Here is an 18,737-nt window from a genome sequence, read left to right as displayed (position 1 = left end):
GAGGTAACAGGAAGGGGATATTGAATGTAGAGAGAGCAAAGCTTGAATGTTGTTTTGGAGAAGGGTAGGAGGGATTGTTTTAACAAGCATATTACTCCTGCATATTGAAGGGGGTGTGTGTGTGTGTACGTACATATAAATCGTGTGTATATATTTGCACAAGTGTATTCATGTTTTAAAATCACAATGAGCCTTAATTTGAGCTTTTATCACTATTTTTTCCTGTAAAAATCCTTCTCTGTATGTCTTCTGAATTAGTTTTATAAGTTATAAATGACAAATTTGCCTGAAAGTGTTGATAATAATTATGGATAGAGTGTCAGATTTGGAGTCTGGACACCTTGATTTGACTCCTACCTCAGACATTTACTCTCTGTGTGTGATTCTGGGCAGTTAATTTTAATTTCCAGTCTTGGTTTGGTAATTATACTTGGACTATCAAGATATCTCGTGTTGTTATGAGGAAAATGCTTTGCAAACCTCTAAGTATTTTATAAATATACATTATTGTTACTGTTGTTATTACTATTAACAGCATCAATTTTCATAATACCATATTCTAGAACCTTTTCTATGACCTTAACTAATAGTTTTAACAGGAAGCATAACATAGAAACAATAAAGAGAACTATATACTGGTATTAATATTAGGTTAAAATCTTCTTTTACTACCTGTTATTTTAATCTTACAAGTTTGAGCAGATACATGAAGTATAAATCAAATTAAATATGTTCCATCCAGAAAGAGTAATCTCATTATAGTAATTTAATATGTTGTGTGTGTCATTTTTTTAAATATTTGCACACTGCAGGGAAAAGTGACAAAGGTTTATTTAAAAGAAAAACAACTTAATATTCTAATTAAAGATACATATGGTCACAGATTTTCTAAAATGTAATAATTCTTTGTCTTGAACTTAATGAACAAAACATTCTGTACTTTTAGTTTATAGGTAAAATAGAAGTTTTTGAATTATAGTTAAATCCTGAAAGAGAGAATAATGGATAACAAGAGGTCTTCAAAAATTTAGTGTCATTTGTTCAGCTAATTGGAAAAATAACTTACTGAAATTTTTAGCTGGCAGGAGCGTGCTAACATTGCTTCCAAAGGCAAAGGTTTGAATCGGTGCTTAATGTTTGTGATTTGTTTGCATCTTTAAACTGAAGTGTACAGTATAATTTGAACAGATGCTCTGACACCCTCTTCTTAACCTAACCTGAGGAACAAAAGAGTCCTATTCTTTAGGATTATTAGGATCATTATGGCTGTGGGGATTGCTCTGTTCGCCTGAAAGACCTAAAGACATTTCAGAAGATGGCTGTTTAAGACCTCAGTGCTTCCTAGTAGAATTCATTCTCAAGTTCTCTCAAAACATTCCTGATAACTCTTTAGCTCTTTCTGTTTTTTGAAGATCCTATCACTTCCCTGAGATCTTCTCCTGGGCTACTTCCCATGCCAAATTTTTCTCATGAATGGTAATGTTCTTATGTAACAAATAGAGGTCATTTGAAGTTAATAGCTTTTCCCAATTTGTAGATGGTGCTTTCTCAGCTGTTGCCCACAATTGATCAGTTGCTGGAGAAAATCCTAAAGGAACCCCCTACAATACTGAAGGATGAAGCTGTCATTTTGCACCTTGCCCTTGGGAAGTACAATGAGCATTCAGCTTCTCTCTTACACAAGGACCCACAGAGTTTAGATGTATTCATAAAAGCTGTGCACACAACGAAGGAAGTCTTCAAAGGGATGCCAACATTCCAGATCCTTGCACTTGGAAAGGTTGGTGTTTTTTCTAATTATAATCTAGATTTTTAAGTTTGCTTTTCCCTTTATCACTGCTAATACTGGAGCACGATGTATTTGCACATTTCAGGAATTGGATAATATATGGTGTATTTTGAATGACCGAATGAACAAATTAAGTTCTTGAATGGTGTTGAATGTTTTAAAATATGGAATGGATTTTCTTTAGTGATCACTGTGATGGACAGGTTCTAAAGAAATATGCAGAGTTTTAAGATTTCATTTCATTTCAAAAGCTTTATAATTGTCCATTAAAATCCTTCTCTGATTCCTCATCCTGACATGGAGATGATTCAGTTCCTGAAGTGTAACAGAAAAGATAAGCAAAGGTTCTGGCAGCAAGCTCATCCAAGCTGAAAAGTCTTCAGGTATAGCCCCAGTGATGGACAGTGTGTTTGTTGTTCTGGTTATCAGCCTCACTCATTTTGGTGAAGCTTCTCATCAGGTTGATTCTCGACTTGCTATTAAATTGTATAGAAGTTACATGACATGGAACGGGCATACATTATTTTTTAACAATATGACAAAGCTATATAAGAAGGCTTCTTAGGAATTTGATTTCGTGTGATTTCTTTTTGTTATTTTTAGATTACAAAACCATTCTTTGCTGCTATATCAGATGAAAAAGTTCAACAGAAGCTTTTGGGAATGCTGTTTGATTTACTTTTGAATTGCAAAAATACTCTCTGTGCACAAACTGTTAGCAGTGTTTTTAAAACAGTAAGTTATGACCTTTTTGGAGCCATATTACACAGTATTAATTGTTATAGTTTAGAACATTTTTGAGTATTCTTCATTTTCACTTCTTTGATTGCACCTCTTTTCCTTATCTCAGTCTTCCTTGTATTGGGGTTATTATTAATTAATTGATTGATTTGGGGGCAACCAAAGGACTTAATGAAATCTTATAGGAGACAGAAATATATTGATATCTATGGAAACATGAAATGTAGGCCTTTCTAATTAGTTTCTGATACCTATTTTTTCATTTATAGTTTAACCATTTGTTAGTATTTAGTCTGGATCAGATTTCTGTTAAGTAGTACATAATAGATTGTAGAGTTGTATGCCAAAAATAGTGGTCAGTAGTTTGCAATTTACCTGGGAGAACTGAAAGGGCCAGGATCATGACTTATATGATGAAGTGAATAATGAAATTGAGAACAATTCCAGGTGAGGGACCTGACACCAACTATACAGATACAAACATAGTTAAAAAAAGAGACTTCTGATTCATAAAATCAGATTGATTACAGGTCAGCAAATAATTGTAGTTGGTTTTGCCTTTGTTTTTAAACGTTTTCTGCACCTGCCATGTGGATTGGCACCAGGGAAAGTCTTTGATTTGTTAATTGAATCAAACTCAAACCTATCAGTGTGTTAATTCTCTCTACCTGTGCAATTTTGCGAACTCTTATTCCTTCCCCGTATTTCATAAGTGCGCTATAGATGAGTTAATCAGCACATCGTTTGAAACTCCCATGATAAAGAACTCAGTAGTTACCATCCTGCTTTTTGGACAGCTTTAATCCCTTGGAATAAGAGAATAATTTTTCTTTAAGCATGACAAGTCAATTAGTCTGATTTAAATTCAAAATAACTTGATAGAATTATCTTTCTTTTTTTTTAAATTAATGAGTGGTTGAAGGCGATTAAAAGCAACTAGTTATTTGTGGGTTTTAAAATACATCTATTCATTGTGCTTGTTTATCCCAGAAATGGAAATTATTGGTAATTCTTACTTTAACATAATTTCAGATTTCTGTTGATGCTGAACAAATCCGATTAGAACTAGAGCCACCAGAGAAAGCCAAGTCCCTGGGTACAATTCAGCAAACAAGAAGGCAAAAAATGCAACAGAAGTAAGCATTATGAACTCACTAAGAAAAATTCTTTTGTTATTCTAGCTTTTTGTACATTACCTAACTTTTTCAGCTATTTATGTAATTAGAGTTTTATTGATGCCATTTGTTTTTGCATTAGTTTTTTCCAGTATACCTTCCCTCCACCATTGATCCCACTCTGGTAACAAAATAAAACACTTAAACCAGCCAGCAAGACACAGTGACTGTGTCTGGCAGCATATACTCACATTCAGTGCCAGTGTTCTCCCCGTGGAACTCTCTTCTTTTTAACTGAGGAAAAAGTTAGCTTAGTCATTATAATTAATCAAAGTTTAGTTGTCTTTTGTATTTTTCCATTAATTTTGTTGTAGTTGTTACATATATTCTGATTGTTTGTGTCTCTGTGCATGAGGTCTTAGAAATCTCTGATGTATCTGTAAATTCCTCATATTATTGTGCAATAATATTCCATTCCATTATATGCCACAATTTGTTCAGCCATTCCCCAGTCTGTGGCACCAATACTTTACATTTTTTTTCCACAAAAGTTTACTACTATTAACATTTTTGTATGTATGCGGCCTTTTTAAACTTTGGCCTCTTTGGGATATAGCCTGGGTCAGAGCGTATGAATTTTAAGCTCATAGTCTCATATGCTTCCAGATTTCTTTCCAGAATGGTTGGCATTTCTAACAGCATTGTATTGGTGTTTTCATCTTCACACCACTGCTCTAGTATATCCTGGAACTGCCTTTTATTGTCAATTCCTCAGAAGTATTTTAATTTCTTTTTATCTTGTTTGTTTGGAGCAATTTTTCATGTAGGTGTTTTCTTTTTTCTATTATTGTCAGTTCCACGTGTAAGCATGTGTGCAATCAATCAGGTGTTTGATGCAACCATTTTCCCTGTTTCTCTTATTCTAGCTATGTGTGTTTTGTTTTGTTTTTTATCAGTTTTTATCCAATATTTTCATGTTTGCTTAAGTTCTTTTTATTCTAAGAATACTTTTTTACTCCCGTTGCAGAAAACTACAAGATACAGAACCTGTACAAGATGTTGGCAGTGCTTACTGGCAGAGAGTAACTCTCATTTTAGAATTACTGCAGCACAAAAAGAAACTGAAAAGTCCTCAGTTATTAGTGCCATGTCTTTTTAATTTACTCTCCAGGTAAATCACTTTTAAAATGTCTTTTAATTAATTATAGTCTGTTAGAGAGCAGAATGCTAACACCTGCCTGAGAATTGTCATTATTCTCTTGTTCTTATTTACCTCCAACATAATATGAGCCTTCAGTTTGTATTGCTTATAGAAGTGGCTACCATTTGTGCAAATAAGATAATGGGGAAATAAAAAGAATGTAGCCAAGGGGGTGGTGTTGGGAAATCCTTGGCCAAGAACCACTAGAAAGTTCAGGTTTTCCTTAGTTTTGGACTAAGTGAATGGCCACTGAACACAGTCCATTCTGCTTTCTGGCATTCTATTAGATGAACCTAGAGCATGCGCCTGTCACTTCTTTGGGCTTTATTGTGTAAACATGAAAGTTTGGATGGAGCTTAGGTATGAGAGACAGATATAGTTTGTTATTACTGTTCATGCTCTCCTAGATATAGGATCTTGAGTGGATAGTTTTTGAAACTTAAATGAATCATGGCTGTCAACACAATATACCTCCCACATTTCCTTCTGCAGAACTAGATAAGTGGAGATTCTCTCTACTCTCATTTTCTTTGCAATGTGATAAGAGTAGCAATTTTCCATTAAACTCCTTGGAAGGGTTTAGAGAAGACTGCAGTAAATTAGCAAGTGCTGGTTTTCTTATTTTAGTCATTTCTGTTTGATTTTTATGAAACCTGTTATGATCTATGATTTCTAATGGACACTGACAAGAAAAATTGTACTACTTTTTTGTTCCTCATCATCACTTGGACTGAAATCTGAAGATGTCTTGAAACTTTGCCACCAGAGCAGGGAAATCTGGAATATACCAAGCAGCTGATTCTTAGCTGTCTGCTCAATATCTGCCAAAAACTATCCCCAGATGGTTCTAAGCTCCCTAAAGGTAGGTACAACATTCTAAGGGTGGGGGGTGCTTCAAGGATACTTCTACATGTTGATCCATTTTAAGCGTTTATCTCCTTCCTCTATAGGTATTCTTGATGAAGAAAAGTTCAATGTAGAATTGTTAGTTCAGTGTGTGCGGCTTTCAGAGATGCCTCAAACACATCATCATGCATTCTTGCTTTTGGGTGCTGTTGCTGGAATATTTCCTGTAAGTGTTTTGTTTTTTTTTCTATAATACTTTACAACTTTTTTAAATGCTTTGCTCAGAACAGTCCTATCACATAGCGTAATTCAATTTGTAATTGAGGTGAGAGGCTCAGAGAGCTTGACTATCTTGGACATGATCACACAGCGAGTGGTTGTCAGACACAGGTTGCAAGTCCAGCCCTTTCTCTTTTACTACTGCCTCATGTTCTCTACTGTGAAAAATTTCCACAAAAATTCTAGGACATTTGAAATACAGAAATATTTAGGAAAAGGTAGACATCCTTTTAATCTTATCTAGCTTAACATTGTAAGGCTGAAATTATGTTAGTTCAAGGGAAATTATGATTTAAAGGTGATTTGATAATTCTTAAATAATGAGACATTTAGGTGCCTTACATCCCAGGCAGCCACAGTTCTGGGTACTGAGAGTACAAATACAAAAATGATACATAGCTTCTGCTCTTGAGGTGCTTACATTCAGATCATGTAAATTAACCTTTATTAGGTACTTACTGATTTGTTTAGATCAGTATCTTGTTTTCTGTTACATTTTAGGGATAGTTCAAGCTTTCTTAATGGCTCTGAAACAGAATCATTACTTTCCTAGTTATTAAAATATTTTTATAGCAGATGGACAGGTTTTCAACACTTACAGCAATTATGTAAAAGTTTTGTTGAAATTTGGCTAGTAGAAATCTTCCTTGATGCCAATTAGTCATTCTTACTAACTAATTAGAAGGTGTTGTATTTTTATTTTTAATAAATGGATTCAGTACTCACTGAAACTCTTCATTTGGAAGATTTTTTAATAGGTAAAAAAATTCTGCTTCCAGGTTTTTACAATGTGTAGATATGAGAGTTTTTATAGGTGACCCCAGAGAAGGATCTATAACTCTTCAGTAAGAGTGATTGTCAGCTGCAGCAGAGGTCAGGAAGGTTAAGAAAAGGCCATCAGTTTGTCACTTAAAGATCATTTGTAATTTTAAAGATGCTGTTTCAGGTGAGTTGAGGAGTCAAGGATAGTGACTCTTAGGAGTCATACCTGGGAGACTAGAAAGACAATGTTACCCTCAACAAAAATAGGAAGTTATGAAGAGGTTTGGATTGGGGGGAAAAGGGGCAGGGGCAGAGAGTGGCTATGGTAATGAGGTCTACATTGCAGATCCCACTCCTCCTCCCTTTCCTGATCTGTGTAAGCTCAAACCTCCCCGCTGCTCTGTGAGGCAGTGACAGTGATCTGAGTATCCACAGCACCTCTATAGCTGCAAGAGGGGAAGGAGTGGTGGGATTTGTGACATGATGGGGGAAGGAGGTAGAATTGTGTGATAGTCCCAGTACAGTAGTTTGCTTCTGTAGGGAGGATGGGATATAACCCCCATTGAAGATTTCTGTTCTAGAGTCTTGGTGCTCTAAAATGTTCAATATGAAATTACACATTAAATATGGAAATGTATTACATAATTGCACATGTATAACCTATATTTGATTGCTTACTCTCTCAGGGAGTGGGAAGGGGAAGGAAGAAGGGATAGAATTTGGAACTCAGAACTTTAAATAAAAATGTTAATAATAAATGTTACCTCCTATATGAGGTCTTTCTTGACCCTCAAAAAAAAGAAAAGAATTTACACGTTAAAGTGCTTATTACATATGATAATTTCTCAGAATAAAAATAGGCTTGATTTCTTGCTTTGCTCTAATATATTCTTTCCCTCTGTGTCCCTGGAATGTTCTAGGCCCCTTCTTTGCCCTTACTCCTACCCCATCTCTCCACTCAGCAGTTATGGTTTCAGAATTTCAAGCCTTAAAAATATTCCATTTGGAAAATGCTGGACTAACTTAATGTTTCACATGGAGAAGTGTTTTGTAGTTAGTCCTATAGATAAGTGAATCAAAGTTTAATTAACTGAGGAACTTTTAGAGGTGCATCTGGTGGAATGGTGCACCTGAGTTAGGAAGGCCAGAGTTTAAAATAGGCCTTAGACTGGGGTGGGGAACCTGTGAGCTCAGGGCTGGCCTCGAGGCTGGATTCAGTCAAAGGCCTGCACTTGAGGACCTAGAGGGCCACATGTGGGCTCAAGGCCATAGGCTCCTCATCCCTGCCTTAGACATTTATGATAGCACAGTGCTTTGGCATGCTAGGTGCTATTTAAATGCTTATTTCCTCCCTCACCAGAAAAAAATACAAATGTAGGATTTATGCTTGTTTATCATTTGTGGGTAGAAAATCAGCAACAGGGGAAATAGAAACATTTTGTTCATTATCATCCCATATATGTAATTGTGATGTTAACTTTGTAATTTAAAATTAGAGACTGAATCTTTAAAAAGGGCTAATTATGTCTCCAAAAGAGGTCCCAAATTGCATTTTAGGTACTCTGCCAGGAGACAGCGGGAAGTTTTGGTCATGTGCCTTAATCTGAGGTACAGATTGTGTGCTCTGCCTGAGATTTAGGTGGTGGGTCTCGTGTATACACCCACAGCTTTATAACTATACATTTTCTTTATTGAAAGTCTAGCTTGTTATTCAAAGTATTGACCAGCTATTAATTGGAAATATGTTTTGGAACAACCTTAAAAAGAATAAGTGCCTAAGGTAGAGCTGGTTGCTTTTCTTGCTGATTCTTATCTTTTCCTTTATCAGCTCACATTGAATTTGGCTTGAAACCAAACATCTTAGTCTCAGTCTTCAATTTGGCATCACATCAGAGTGTTCTAGGCTATTTTTCTCATAGTAACAGCCTATCTTCTTTCTGTGAAAGCCACAAATGAACTATACATGCCAAATTTCATGAATACACTGGTGGGTTTTTTTTACATTAAATCATAAAATTATAAATTACTTTGGATGGCTGATCCCTCTTAGCAACTCATGAGTAATGAGTATTAATTACAAATGGCATTAGAGGTTCCTGAATAGATTATTTAAATGTGTGTGTGTGTGTGTAGATAGATAGATAGATAGATAGATAGATAGATAGATAGATAGATAGATATAGATATATGGGGGCAGCTAGGTCTAGGATAGAGCTCCGCCCTTGGAGTAAGGAGGACCTGAGTTAAAATCCAGCCTCAGGCACTTAGTAGCTGTGTGACCATGGGCAAGTCACTTAACCCCGATTGCTTCACCAAAACAAAATAAACAACATTTTATATACACACACACACACACACACACACACACACACACACACACACACACACATATGAGGTGAGATTTTTGAAAAGAGATATTGTTTCATGGCAGCAATTTGTCTTGAAGTATTGAAATGCATGTCGTGGTTTAAGAAGCTATGTTGCCTCTGTAAGATATTTTTAAAGATGACGATTGTGATGATCTGTTTCCTTTCAGGATAAAGTTTTGCACAACATTATGCCCATTTTTACATTCATGGGAGCCAATGTTATGCGCCTTGATGACACTTACAGTTTTCAAGTTATCAAGAAGACAGTGAAAATGGTCATTCCTGCTCTTATCCAGGTATGTTATCTGCATAGCATTGTTGTTTCCTTCAGAGACCTAACACAAAAACTGGCATTAGGAGAGACACAGGAAAACCTTTAGGCTAATAAGACTGTTTGTGGCATTGACTGTCTAAGGAAGACCAAAGATGATTGCCATCTGCATGGGTAGAGGAAATGCCCACACCAGTGAAGCCTTAAAGAAATGATTAGTATATTTCTAGAAAAGCAAGTAGTAGTTACAAAATGCCAGCATGCTTCATCAAGAATAGATCATGCTACATGGAAATTTTTTTCTTTTTTTGGCAGGATTTTTAAGCTGGTAGATCAGTGAAATGCTGTAGATATGCAAAACGTTGAAAAGTATCTTATACCATTTTGTAGAAAAGGTAGAAATATGTGTGCTAGGCAGCAATTCAGTGAGCAATTATTAGGTACCTACAGGGTCTCAGATGTTTTGCTAAGCTCTGGGGTAGAAGGACAACAAACAGTCTCTGCTCCCCAGGAGCCAACATGCTGTTGAAGGGAACCAACATTACATAGAAAATTAAAGGCAAAATATGTACAAAGTCATTTCTGACAGGAGAGCACTAGCAAGGAAGTGAATTAAGACAGGTTTCTCTAGGAGGTGAGCCTTGAATTGATCTCAGAAGAAGAGTGGATTTTATTAGGCAGAGAAAAGGATGGGCGTTCATTCCAGGAATAGGGGACAACCTGAATGGAGGCAGAGAGATGGAGGATGGAATATTGCATACAATAAACAGTCCAGTTTGGTGGGAACATAGGATGGCAAAGAGGGGGTAATACTTAGTCATGTAGGGAATAGAAGACAGGATTTTTAGGAAGATCTGACTTTGCATTCTACTTCAGATACTTATCAGCTCCATGCCTTGGGTGAGTCACTTAACTACTCTTGGCCTCAGTTTCTTCACGTATAAGATGGAGATAATAATGCACTTAACTTCGGTTGTTGTGAGAATCCAGTGAGATTACATTGTAAAGTGCTTTGCACACCTTTAAAATGCTATAATCAATGCTAGCTGATGTTATTTCTATGCAATAAGATACAACCCTTGTGAAGGGTTTTAAAAGCCAAACAGGTATTTGTACTTTAAGGGGATCCACTTGATTTTCTTTCTTTTTTTTTTCTTTTCTCTCTTCTTTAAAGGCAGTCAAGGTTAGGTGACTTGCCCAAAGTCATAGTGTCTGAGGCTGGATTTGAACTGAAGTTCTCCTGACTCTAGGGGCAGTGCTGTATCCACTGTACCACCTAACTGCTCCATTTTTTTTTCCACTTGATTTTTCTTGAGCAGGGGAGTAACATGTTCAGACCTTTATTTGTATCTATCAGTATCATAGCTATATGAAGGGTATTTTAGAGAGGGAGGCAAGGAAATCAGACAGAGGAGTCTGTTGCAATAGTCTTGTTAAGAAATGAGGAGGTCCTGATCTAGGGTGGTTCTGGTTCGTGGGGATTAGGGAATGTATACAAATTATGTTGTGGAGGTGGAATCAGCTGGACTTAGCAACTCATTGGATGTGAACAGTGAGGGAGAGGGAAGAGTGGAGGGTGATTCTAAGTTGTGAACGGAGGTGACTGGTGGTAGTACCTTCAACAGAAATCAAAGGGAAAGAATGGGAGAAAAAATAATTGGTTCCTTTTGGACACATTGAAGGTGTTGTGAAGCAGGTGGTTCAGTTATCATCTCCATTTTACATGTGAAAAAACCCCAGAGTTTTGAGTTAAATGAGCTTCCTGTCCGTGATCCTGTATCTAGTAACTATTCAAGTGAGATTTGAACCCAAGGTTCTGCTGACTGCAAGTTCAGGGCTCATTTCATTTTACCATGAAGCTACCGTTCATTTGGTTTTCACAGACTTTTAAATGTTTGTTATCATCTTTCCTTTTTGTATTTTTCTCATATAGATTGTAGACCTCGTGATAGAGGGCCCATGGCGTACTCTTCCTTGTGTCCTCATGCAGTTAGCACAGTGCCTTACCACACATAGTAGGCAGTTACTCTGTATGGCTTGGTAGGGCCTTAGTCGTTAAATTTCCTTATATATTTATTTTTAGGTTTTGGGACTTTGTTTTCTTTGGACTCTTTTGACTCATGACTCAAAGAAGCAATTTGCTTCATCAGTCAGAAACTTGCTTTTGCTGACTCTTCACTTGTTTGTTGATTTACAGGCAGACAGTGGTGACTCTGCAGATGTCACAAGGAACATAGAAGAAGTTGGGATTAAAATTATAAATGTGTTTGTGGATGCTCTGCCTCATGTTCCTGAGCACAGGCGCCTGCCCATCCTTGTAGAACTTGTGGATACTCTCGGTGCAGAGAAATTCCTCTGGATTCTCCTGCTGTTGCTTTTTGAACAGTATGTCACTAAAACAGTGCTGGTTGCTGCTCGTGGAGAAAAGGTCAGAATACAGGGTGGGGAAGTGAGAGAAAGATGTTTATGCTTCACAGAGAATCTGTGGTATTTTCCTAACATGTAAGTTTTAAATTTAACTAACACTGTTGTTCTTGATTGAGATTATATCAACTTTAAATGTGTCTATGGTTATTTCTATAGCTTACTTAAAACATTTAACAATGAACTTTTAAAAACTGAAATTAGCTTAAAATTTTCATATTTCACTGCTTTAAGGTGTTGGTATCAACAAAATTTGCCTCTCCCAACCTTATTTCTCTTCCCTAGACTGGAAGCATCATTGCTGTAATACAGTGCTGAGATAGAAACAAAACCTACTCTGTAGTCATTTGTGTTGGGGTGGGAGGTAGAGAATAACACAACAAAATGTATGTAACTATAGAGTAATGAAATTGGTTTTTTAAACAAATGTGCCAGAACTTACACGTGCAAATATGTGTTGTCCCTTTTTAAAAGTAATCACCTAAGAGGACCATCCATCTATTTAATTCATGCTTTCATTGCTCAAAAAGTTTTAGGACTCCTTTTTTTGCATTGGTTTTAGAGCATAGGACATTTTCCTTACACTTTACTTTTGCACATTAGTGGCAAATCTTTATCCTTTAGGCATGGTTTTGTTGAAGAAGCAATGAAAAGTCATGTAGTGAACAAGGGGTTAATGCAATTTTATTTCATTAACCATACCTCAGTGTAAGGTGTAGTTATATAGGAAAGTTAACGAATGATTTCACTTTCTTTGATTGTTATCTTTTAAGATAACATAGTTCAGGGGTGTAAGTTCTAGTACTAAGGCAGGATAAAAAACGAGCAGGCATATGAATGGTCATATCCAATGAGATTGGGTAGTCTTAGTATTTGGATCCGATTATGGGAATTTTAGGCTCTGGTTGGACACAAGGGACTTTGAAACAAGGTTGTTCATAACTAGGATACTCTTTTTTTAATAGTATTTTATCTTTTCCCGATTACATGTAAAGACAATTCTTGTTTGTTTGTTTGTTTTTTTAGTTTTGAGTTCTAAATTTTTTCCCTCCCTCCCTCCCTCAGCTACACCCTCGTTAAGATGATAAGCAGTTTGCTATAGGTTATATATGTGTCATCAGGTAAAACATAGTTCGATATTAGTAATGTTGTACAAGAAAAAACAGAAAATAGTATGCTTTAATCTGCATTCACACTCCATCAGTTCTTTCTCTGGATAAGGATAGCATTTTTCATCATGAGTCCTTTAGAATTGTCTTGGATCATTGTATTGATAAGAATAACAACGTCATTTGTAGTTGATCATCCTACAGTGTTGCCATTACTGTGTACAGTGTTCTCACTTCACTTATCAATAGTTCTTGTAAGTCTTTACAGATTTTTCTGAAATCATCCTGCTGGTCGTTTCTTATAGCACAGTAGTATTCCAGTACAATCCCATACCACAGCTCTGTTCAGCTATTCCCCAACTGATGGGCAACCCTTCGATTTCTAGTTCTTAGACACCATAGAAACAGCTGTTGTGAATATTTTTGTACAAATAAGTTCTTTTACCTTTTTTTTAAAAAATCTCTTTAGAATACAGAACTAGTAGTGGTATTGCTAGATCAAAAGAGTATGCACAATTTAATTGCCCTTTGGGCATAGTTCCACATTGTTCTGCAGACCGGTTGGCTCAGTTCACAACTCCACCAACAATGCATTAGTGTCCCAGTTTTCTCACATCTCCAACATTTATCATTTTCCTTTTCTGTCATGTTAGCCAATCTGATAGGTGGGAAGTGATACCTCAGAATTATATTAATTTGCATTTCTCTAATCAGTAGTGATTTAGAACGTTTTTTCATGTAACTATAGATAGCTTTTGATTTCTTCATTCAAAAACTGCCTATTCATACATATTCTTTGACCATTTATCAGTTGGGGAATGACTTGTATTCTTGTATTCTTATAAATTTGGCTCAGTTCTCTGTATATTTGAGAAATGAGGCCTTTATCAGAGACACATTTGTTTTGTTTGTGCAAAAACTTTTCAATTTTATATAATCAAAATTATCCATTTTTTTTCTTTGTAATGCTTTCTATATTTTTTTTTGGTCCTGAATTCTTCCCTTATCTATACATCTGACAGGTAAACTATTCCATGCTCTCCTAAATTGTTTATGGTATCACCTTTATGTGTAACTCATGTACCCATTTTGACTTTATCTTGGTGTATAATGTGAGTTGTTGGTCTATGCCTAGTTTCTGATATACTGTTTTCCAGTTTTCCCAGCAGTTTTTGTCAGATAGTGAGTTCTTGTCCCCAAAGCTGGAATCTTTAAATTTATCAAACAGTAGATTGCTGTAGTCATTGACTATTGTGTCTTGTATACCTAATCTATCCCGCTGCTCCACCACTCTGTTTCTTAGCCAGCATCAGATAGTTTTGATGATTACTGCTTTGTAATACAGTTTGAGATCTGGTATGGCTAGGCTCCTTTCCTTCACATTTTTTCCTACTAATTCCCTTGATATTCTTGACAGTTTGGGTACTCTTAATTGTCTTTGCTGGTATACCCTGTACACTTGCCAAAAAGATTGTTTTATGGAGAACTCACACAGGACAAGTATTCACATGGTGGTCAGAAGAAGTGATACAAGGACACCCTCCAGGTCTCTCTTAACTTTGAAATTGATAGTGTGTCATGGGGGATGTTGGTACAGGACCACTCAGCGTGGTGTGCCCATATCAGAGCTGTGCTCTGTGGGCAAAACAGAATGGAAATAGCTCAAAAAACCCCAAACAAACCAAAAAAAGCAACATGTATAAATTTAGTGAATTCACCCCAGATGTTCACATAGACTATTTATGCCTGATCTGTGGTACAACGTTCCAAGATTGTATTGGTCTGATCAGGCAGTGGAACACACTGAAACTTGACTCTAGCATAGTGATGTCATTTTCGGTCCTCTTCGAGGGCAAAGGATAACAATCAACCAACCAGCCAACCTGGAAGCTTAACCTTGATAACTATCTTTGCAAATGAGTAGGGCCTAAAAGAAAGGGTTCCAGAAGGAAAAAGGCTGAGAAGATAGCTTCTTTTGAGCCAGGGTGGAATTCAGTGTCGTGTATACCTATACACGACACAGGTGGATCCATAAATCAGTCAGTACCCTCTTCATTCTCCTCCTAATCCACCCATTTTTCTTGATTTTAGAATATATCACTGCCAGTGTCACTGTAGGGGTACTTTTGACTGTAGTGAACAACATTGTTCTGATCTCTTTTGCTGAAGAAAAATTGGAGACTATTTCCACACTCATTTAAATTTCCTTAACTTTTATTGACTATGTTGAAAGAGGTAGTTCTTTTAGCTTTTTCCCCTCTTCTTTAAATAGGATGCTATCTTAGAGACTGACACTGAATTTTGGATTTCAGTCTCTTGTGAATTTACTGTCCAGCAACAGCTCCAAAGTTTGATGGATATACTCAGATACTTAACAAAGCTGCCAGAGAAAAAAGAGGGAGGTGAGTAAAGATTACTCTTCTTATGCAGCCTTTTCTATGTTTGTGATTGCCATGGAAGTTTCTAAGTAAATATTCACTACTCCCTCTTTCCTATAATATCCTGTGCAAGTACTGAAACACATCATATCCATTTCTGTACTGATAGGATAGTTCATCTTGAAATTTAGTGAAATCATTGTATTGCCTTTTATTTCTCCAGAAGAACTCCCCAAAACAGTATCTCACAGGACTAAGACACAAGAACAGATGGTACAGGTTTTCAATGTGGACACTCATACCAGCAAGCAGCTACGTCATTTTACATTTTTGTCAGTGTCCTTCATGTCTCAACTCTTGGCTTCCCATAATTTTATCAAAAAGGTAATACTTTCATTTCATTCTTGTTTGTATGAAGTATTTTATTTTTCCTGTGAGAACTCTTTCTTGAATTAGTAATAGTCAAACAGTCACTAATTTAGAATTTTTGCCAGAGCATAAATGTCTTAAATTTGAGACTTTGAAATTCCAAAGAAAACCAAAATGCTTGGGGGTGAGGGGGAAGGTAAGGGGTGGGAAGAGTGGGTTGGTTTTAATCAATCACTGGTTTCGATCTGAATGTAGTCTGCAATCTCTGAAAATGATTGCCATGGAAGGTAGAGAGCCTTCAGCTTAAGTTTTAGAGACCCCTTTTAAGCAGTTACAATTTCAGCTTAAATCTTTTGTAATTATTTTCTTTTTAAATACTTAGGTCATGGAAGCTGGTGGTGTGGTGGCTTTACAAGGCCTTGAACAGAGGTGTGTCCATTTTTTTTTAATCTTTTAATAACACTTTTATTCCTCTTTCTTAATAACTTCAGCATTAAGAAAATATACTTCTTCTCTGCTCCCTCAACCTGTCTGCCCATCTAAGAAGGATGTTTAGTAGGCCTCATTACTTATGGAAATCCTAAGCATAATTCTAAGTTTTATAAGTTTCAAAAAATATGTAGGGAGAAGTCAATTGATTTAATTGATTTCTACCTCAGAAGAATAAAAATGCAAAGCTTTTTTTGTTTCTCTGTTTTAAATATTTTTACAATCACTGTTAACTGAACAATTTCTCCTTTGTTTTTAGATTACTTGAAACTGTTCTTGGTTACATAAATTCTGTGGCACAGTCAGCGAAGGAAAACGCAGACAAACTAACCGCCAAGTTTTGGCGCGCTCTCCTAAGTAAAGCTTATGATATGCTGGACAAGGTAAGTTTTGATTTTCCTGCTCACAGTGTTTTATTGTTGCTGTTGGTTTCGTTGTTTAGCTTAGTTTACCTTTTTTACATCTTTGAGGGATTGATATTTTTTAGTTAGATAAAATCAATACCATGTTTTCTCTTAGAAAAGAACCTCAGTGATTGGAAACAGGCTAGTCTAATGACTATGAGGGGTACAGTGGAGCCTTCCTCAATCATATCCCTGTACTTGTGTCTCCAGAAATATGATGTTTTATGTATTTGTCATGGACTGTGGTTTAATGATTCAGATAGAAATCTCTCCCTTTTGTGCTTCACAGGTCAATTCCTTATTGCCTACAGAAACCTTTATTCCTGTGATTAGAGGATTGCTGACTAACCACCTACCTTCTGTCCGTCGTAAAGCAATGGACCTCTTAAACAATAAATTACACCAGCATGCAAAGTGGAAAAAGGGACAAGTAAGGGAAAGGCCTAACTTTACTCCCCCTGAGTACACGCACCTGTGGTGTCTGATGTGCGCTGCAGTTTAATAATTCTTTTTGGTAGTGAAAAATGGAGCAAAGATCTGTTTCATTTGTTTAATTTTTTTTTTTTACTTCAATTAGGTTGAATTTTTGGTTTTTGTCCATAGGTGGCCCTTTTCTTGAAACTGGTTCCAGATCTCTTGGCTATTGCACAGCATAAAATAAAGGAGAAAGAAGAAGAGCAAGCCATCAACAGACAGACTGCCTTGTACAGTTTGAAGTTACTGTGCAAAAATTTTGGCACAGAAAATTCAGAGGCTTTTAGCCCTGTTTTGAGTGCAGCCATTAACCTAATCAATCCAGAAATGAAAGATGAGAAGAATGTACTGGGAAGTGCTTTGTTGTGTATAGCTGAGGTCACCTGTGTCCTGGGAGCACTGGCAATACCTCATCTTCCCAGGTAGTCTTACAGGGAAAAATTGCATACAGAAGCTGGCAAAGTCTTTTTGTTTTAGGGTTAATGCAAATACAATTAGTAAAGAATTATTTGCCATTTCAAGTTTACAAATACAGACTACTTCATAATTCATAATCCCCTTTATTAGCAAAGGCTAAATGGAGAGATGGGAAGGCAGGAACAGAAGACATTTGTTTCTGCCATGAATTAATCCCATCCCATTGGTGGGTAAGCTAAACTCCCTCTAGGATGATACTGCTTGTCTGTCCCATGATTGGTGATTGTGGTAATAGTGCCAACATTACTGGCCCTTAGGTCTCACTTGTCTGTTGTGGCACATTAGACACGTGAGTGACTTAAAATGTGGAAGGCTACATTATGTATAATGCTATAATGGGTTTCTTAATGATTCTTTCTGTTTTGCTTTCTTCTCATTTCTGTTCAAATGGCTTATTCTGCTGGGTATTCTAATGTTTTGCCCACTGTTTTTAGGCTTATGCCTGCCTTGTTGACCACATTGGAGAATACCAACGAGCTGGTCTCAAGTGAGGTTTATTTGCTTAGTGCGTTGGCGGCCCTTCAGAAGGTTGTTGAAACTCTTCCACGTTTTCTCAGCCCGTATCTCCATGGCATTTTGATGCAGGTAAGCCACAGAATTTGGAGTGGGATAGGAGAAATCTTTGTCTATTTGTAGTATTAAAATCCAAACACAGCAAAACCTGTGAATTAATCATGTTATCCTGGTTGTGTAACACTGGGCAAGTCCCTGAGCCTCTCACTCAGTGCCCTGGGGTGCTCACCACGTTGAAGGTGCTGCTCTGCATTAGTGAAAAAAAATTTCCCTTACCAGGCGCTTCCTACCCTGATGGGTAGGTAATACCACCTTCATTTTCACTTCTTATTCCATTTTCCCTTTCACCACCACCCTTCCAGTTGCTCCACTACTAGATCCTGCTGTAGGAGATTACTTCTTATTTACACTATATATATCTTTATTATGTAGTTATTGATATGCCATCTCCCCCATTAGAAAATGATGTCCTTGAGGCCAGGGACCGTGTTTTTGTCTTTTTTTTATATCCCAGTGGTAAGCACAGTACTTAATAAATGCTTGTTGACTGATTGATAAAATGACAGTCTAGTTTTTAAAACATGGTCTTTAAACTTTGTTTCTATCAGGAGAAATTATTGTGATTTCTAGTCTTTGATGATTAGTTTCTTGATCACGTGTATGTCTATTTCTTCTTTTCTCCTATTCTTGATTTAGTAACAGAATTAACATGGAAACACCAAAAGTC

The 18,737-nt window shown here is 36.6% G+C and overlaps 1 protein-coding gene across 2 annotated transcripts in view; it reads left to right on the top strand.

Annotated features, from left to right (window-relative positions):
- The window catches only part of HEATR1 (HEAT repeat containing 1), a 61,019-nt gene that overhangs the window by 32,780 nt on the left and 9,502 nt on the right, over window positions 1-18,737 (top strand). The window contains exons 23-37 of one of the 2 annotated variants that reach the window (XM_021000399.2): window positions 1,538-1,780; window positions 2,393-2,524; window positions 3,563-3,666; window positions 4,673-4,816; window positions 5,590-5,708; window positions 5,797-5,918; window positions 9,270-9,398; window positions 11,571-11,801; window positions 15,179-15,308; window positions 15,511-15,668; window positions 16,036-16,082; window positions 16,402-16,525; window positions 16,836-16,976; window positions 17,150-17,442; window positions 17,932-18,082. In XM_021000399.2, coding sequence (XP_020856058.1) covers window positions 1,538-1,780; window positions 2,393-2,524; window positions 3,563-3,666; window positions 4,673-4,816; window positions 5,590-5,708; window positions 5,797-5,918; window positions 9,270-9,398; window positions 11,571-11,801; window positions 15,179-15,308; window positions 15,511-15,668; window positions 16,036-16,082; window positions 16,402-16,525; window positions 16,836-16,976; window positions 17,150-17,442; window positions 17,932-18,082 — 2,268 coding nt within the window. Of the gene's footprint in view, window positions 1-1,537; window positions 1,781-2,392; window positions 2,525-3,562; window positions 3,667-4,672; window positions 4,817-5,589; window positions 5,709-5,796; window positions 5,919-9,269; window positions 9,399-11,570; window positions 11,802-15,178; window positions 15,309-15,507; window positions 15,669-16,035; window positions 16,083-16,401; window positions 16,526-16,835; window positions 16,977-17,149; window positions 17,443-17,931; window positions 18,083-18,737 lie in introns of both variants that reach the window. The other variant, XM_078156250.1, reaches the window with a different exon arrangement.

This window comes from Phascolarctos cinereus, unplaced genomic scaffold (genome assembly GCF_003287225.1).
Source record: "Phascolarctos cinereus isolate Bilbo 61053 unplaced genomic scaffold, phaCin_HiC Scaffold_5;HRSCAF=322, whole genome shotgun sequence".
Lineage (NCBI taxonomy): Eukaryota > Metazoa > Chordata > Mammalia > Diprotodontia > Phascolarctidae > Phascolarctos > Phascolarctos cinereus.
The sequence above is the reverse complement of the archived record's forward strand: the minus strand, read 5'-3'. Positions and strand labels throughout refer to the sequence as shown.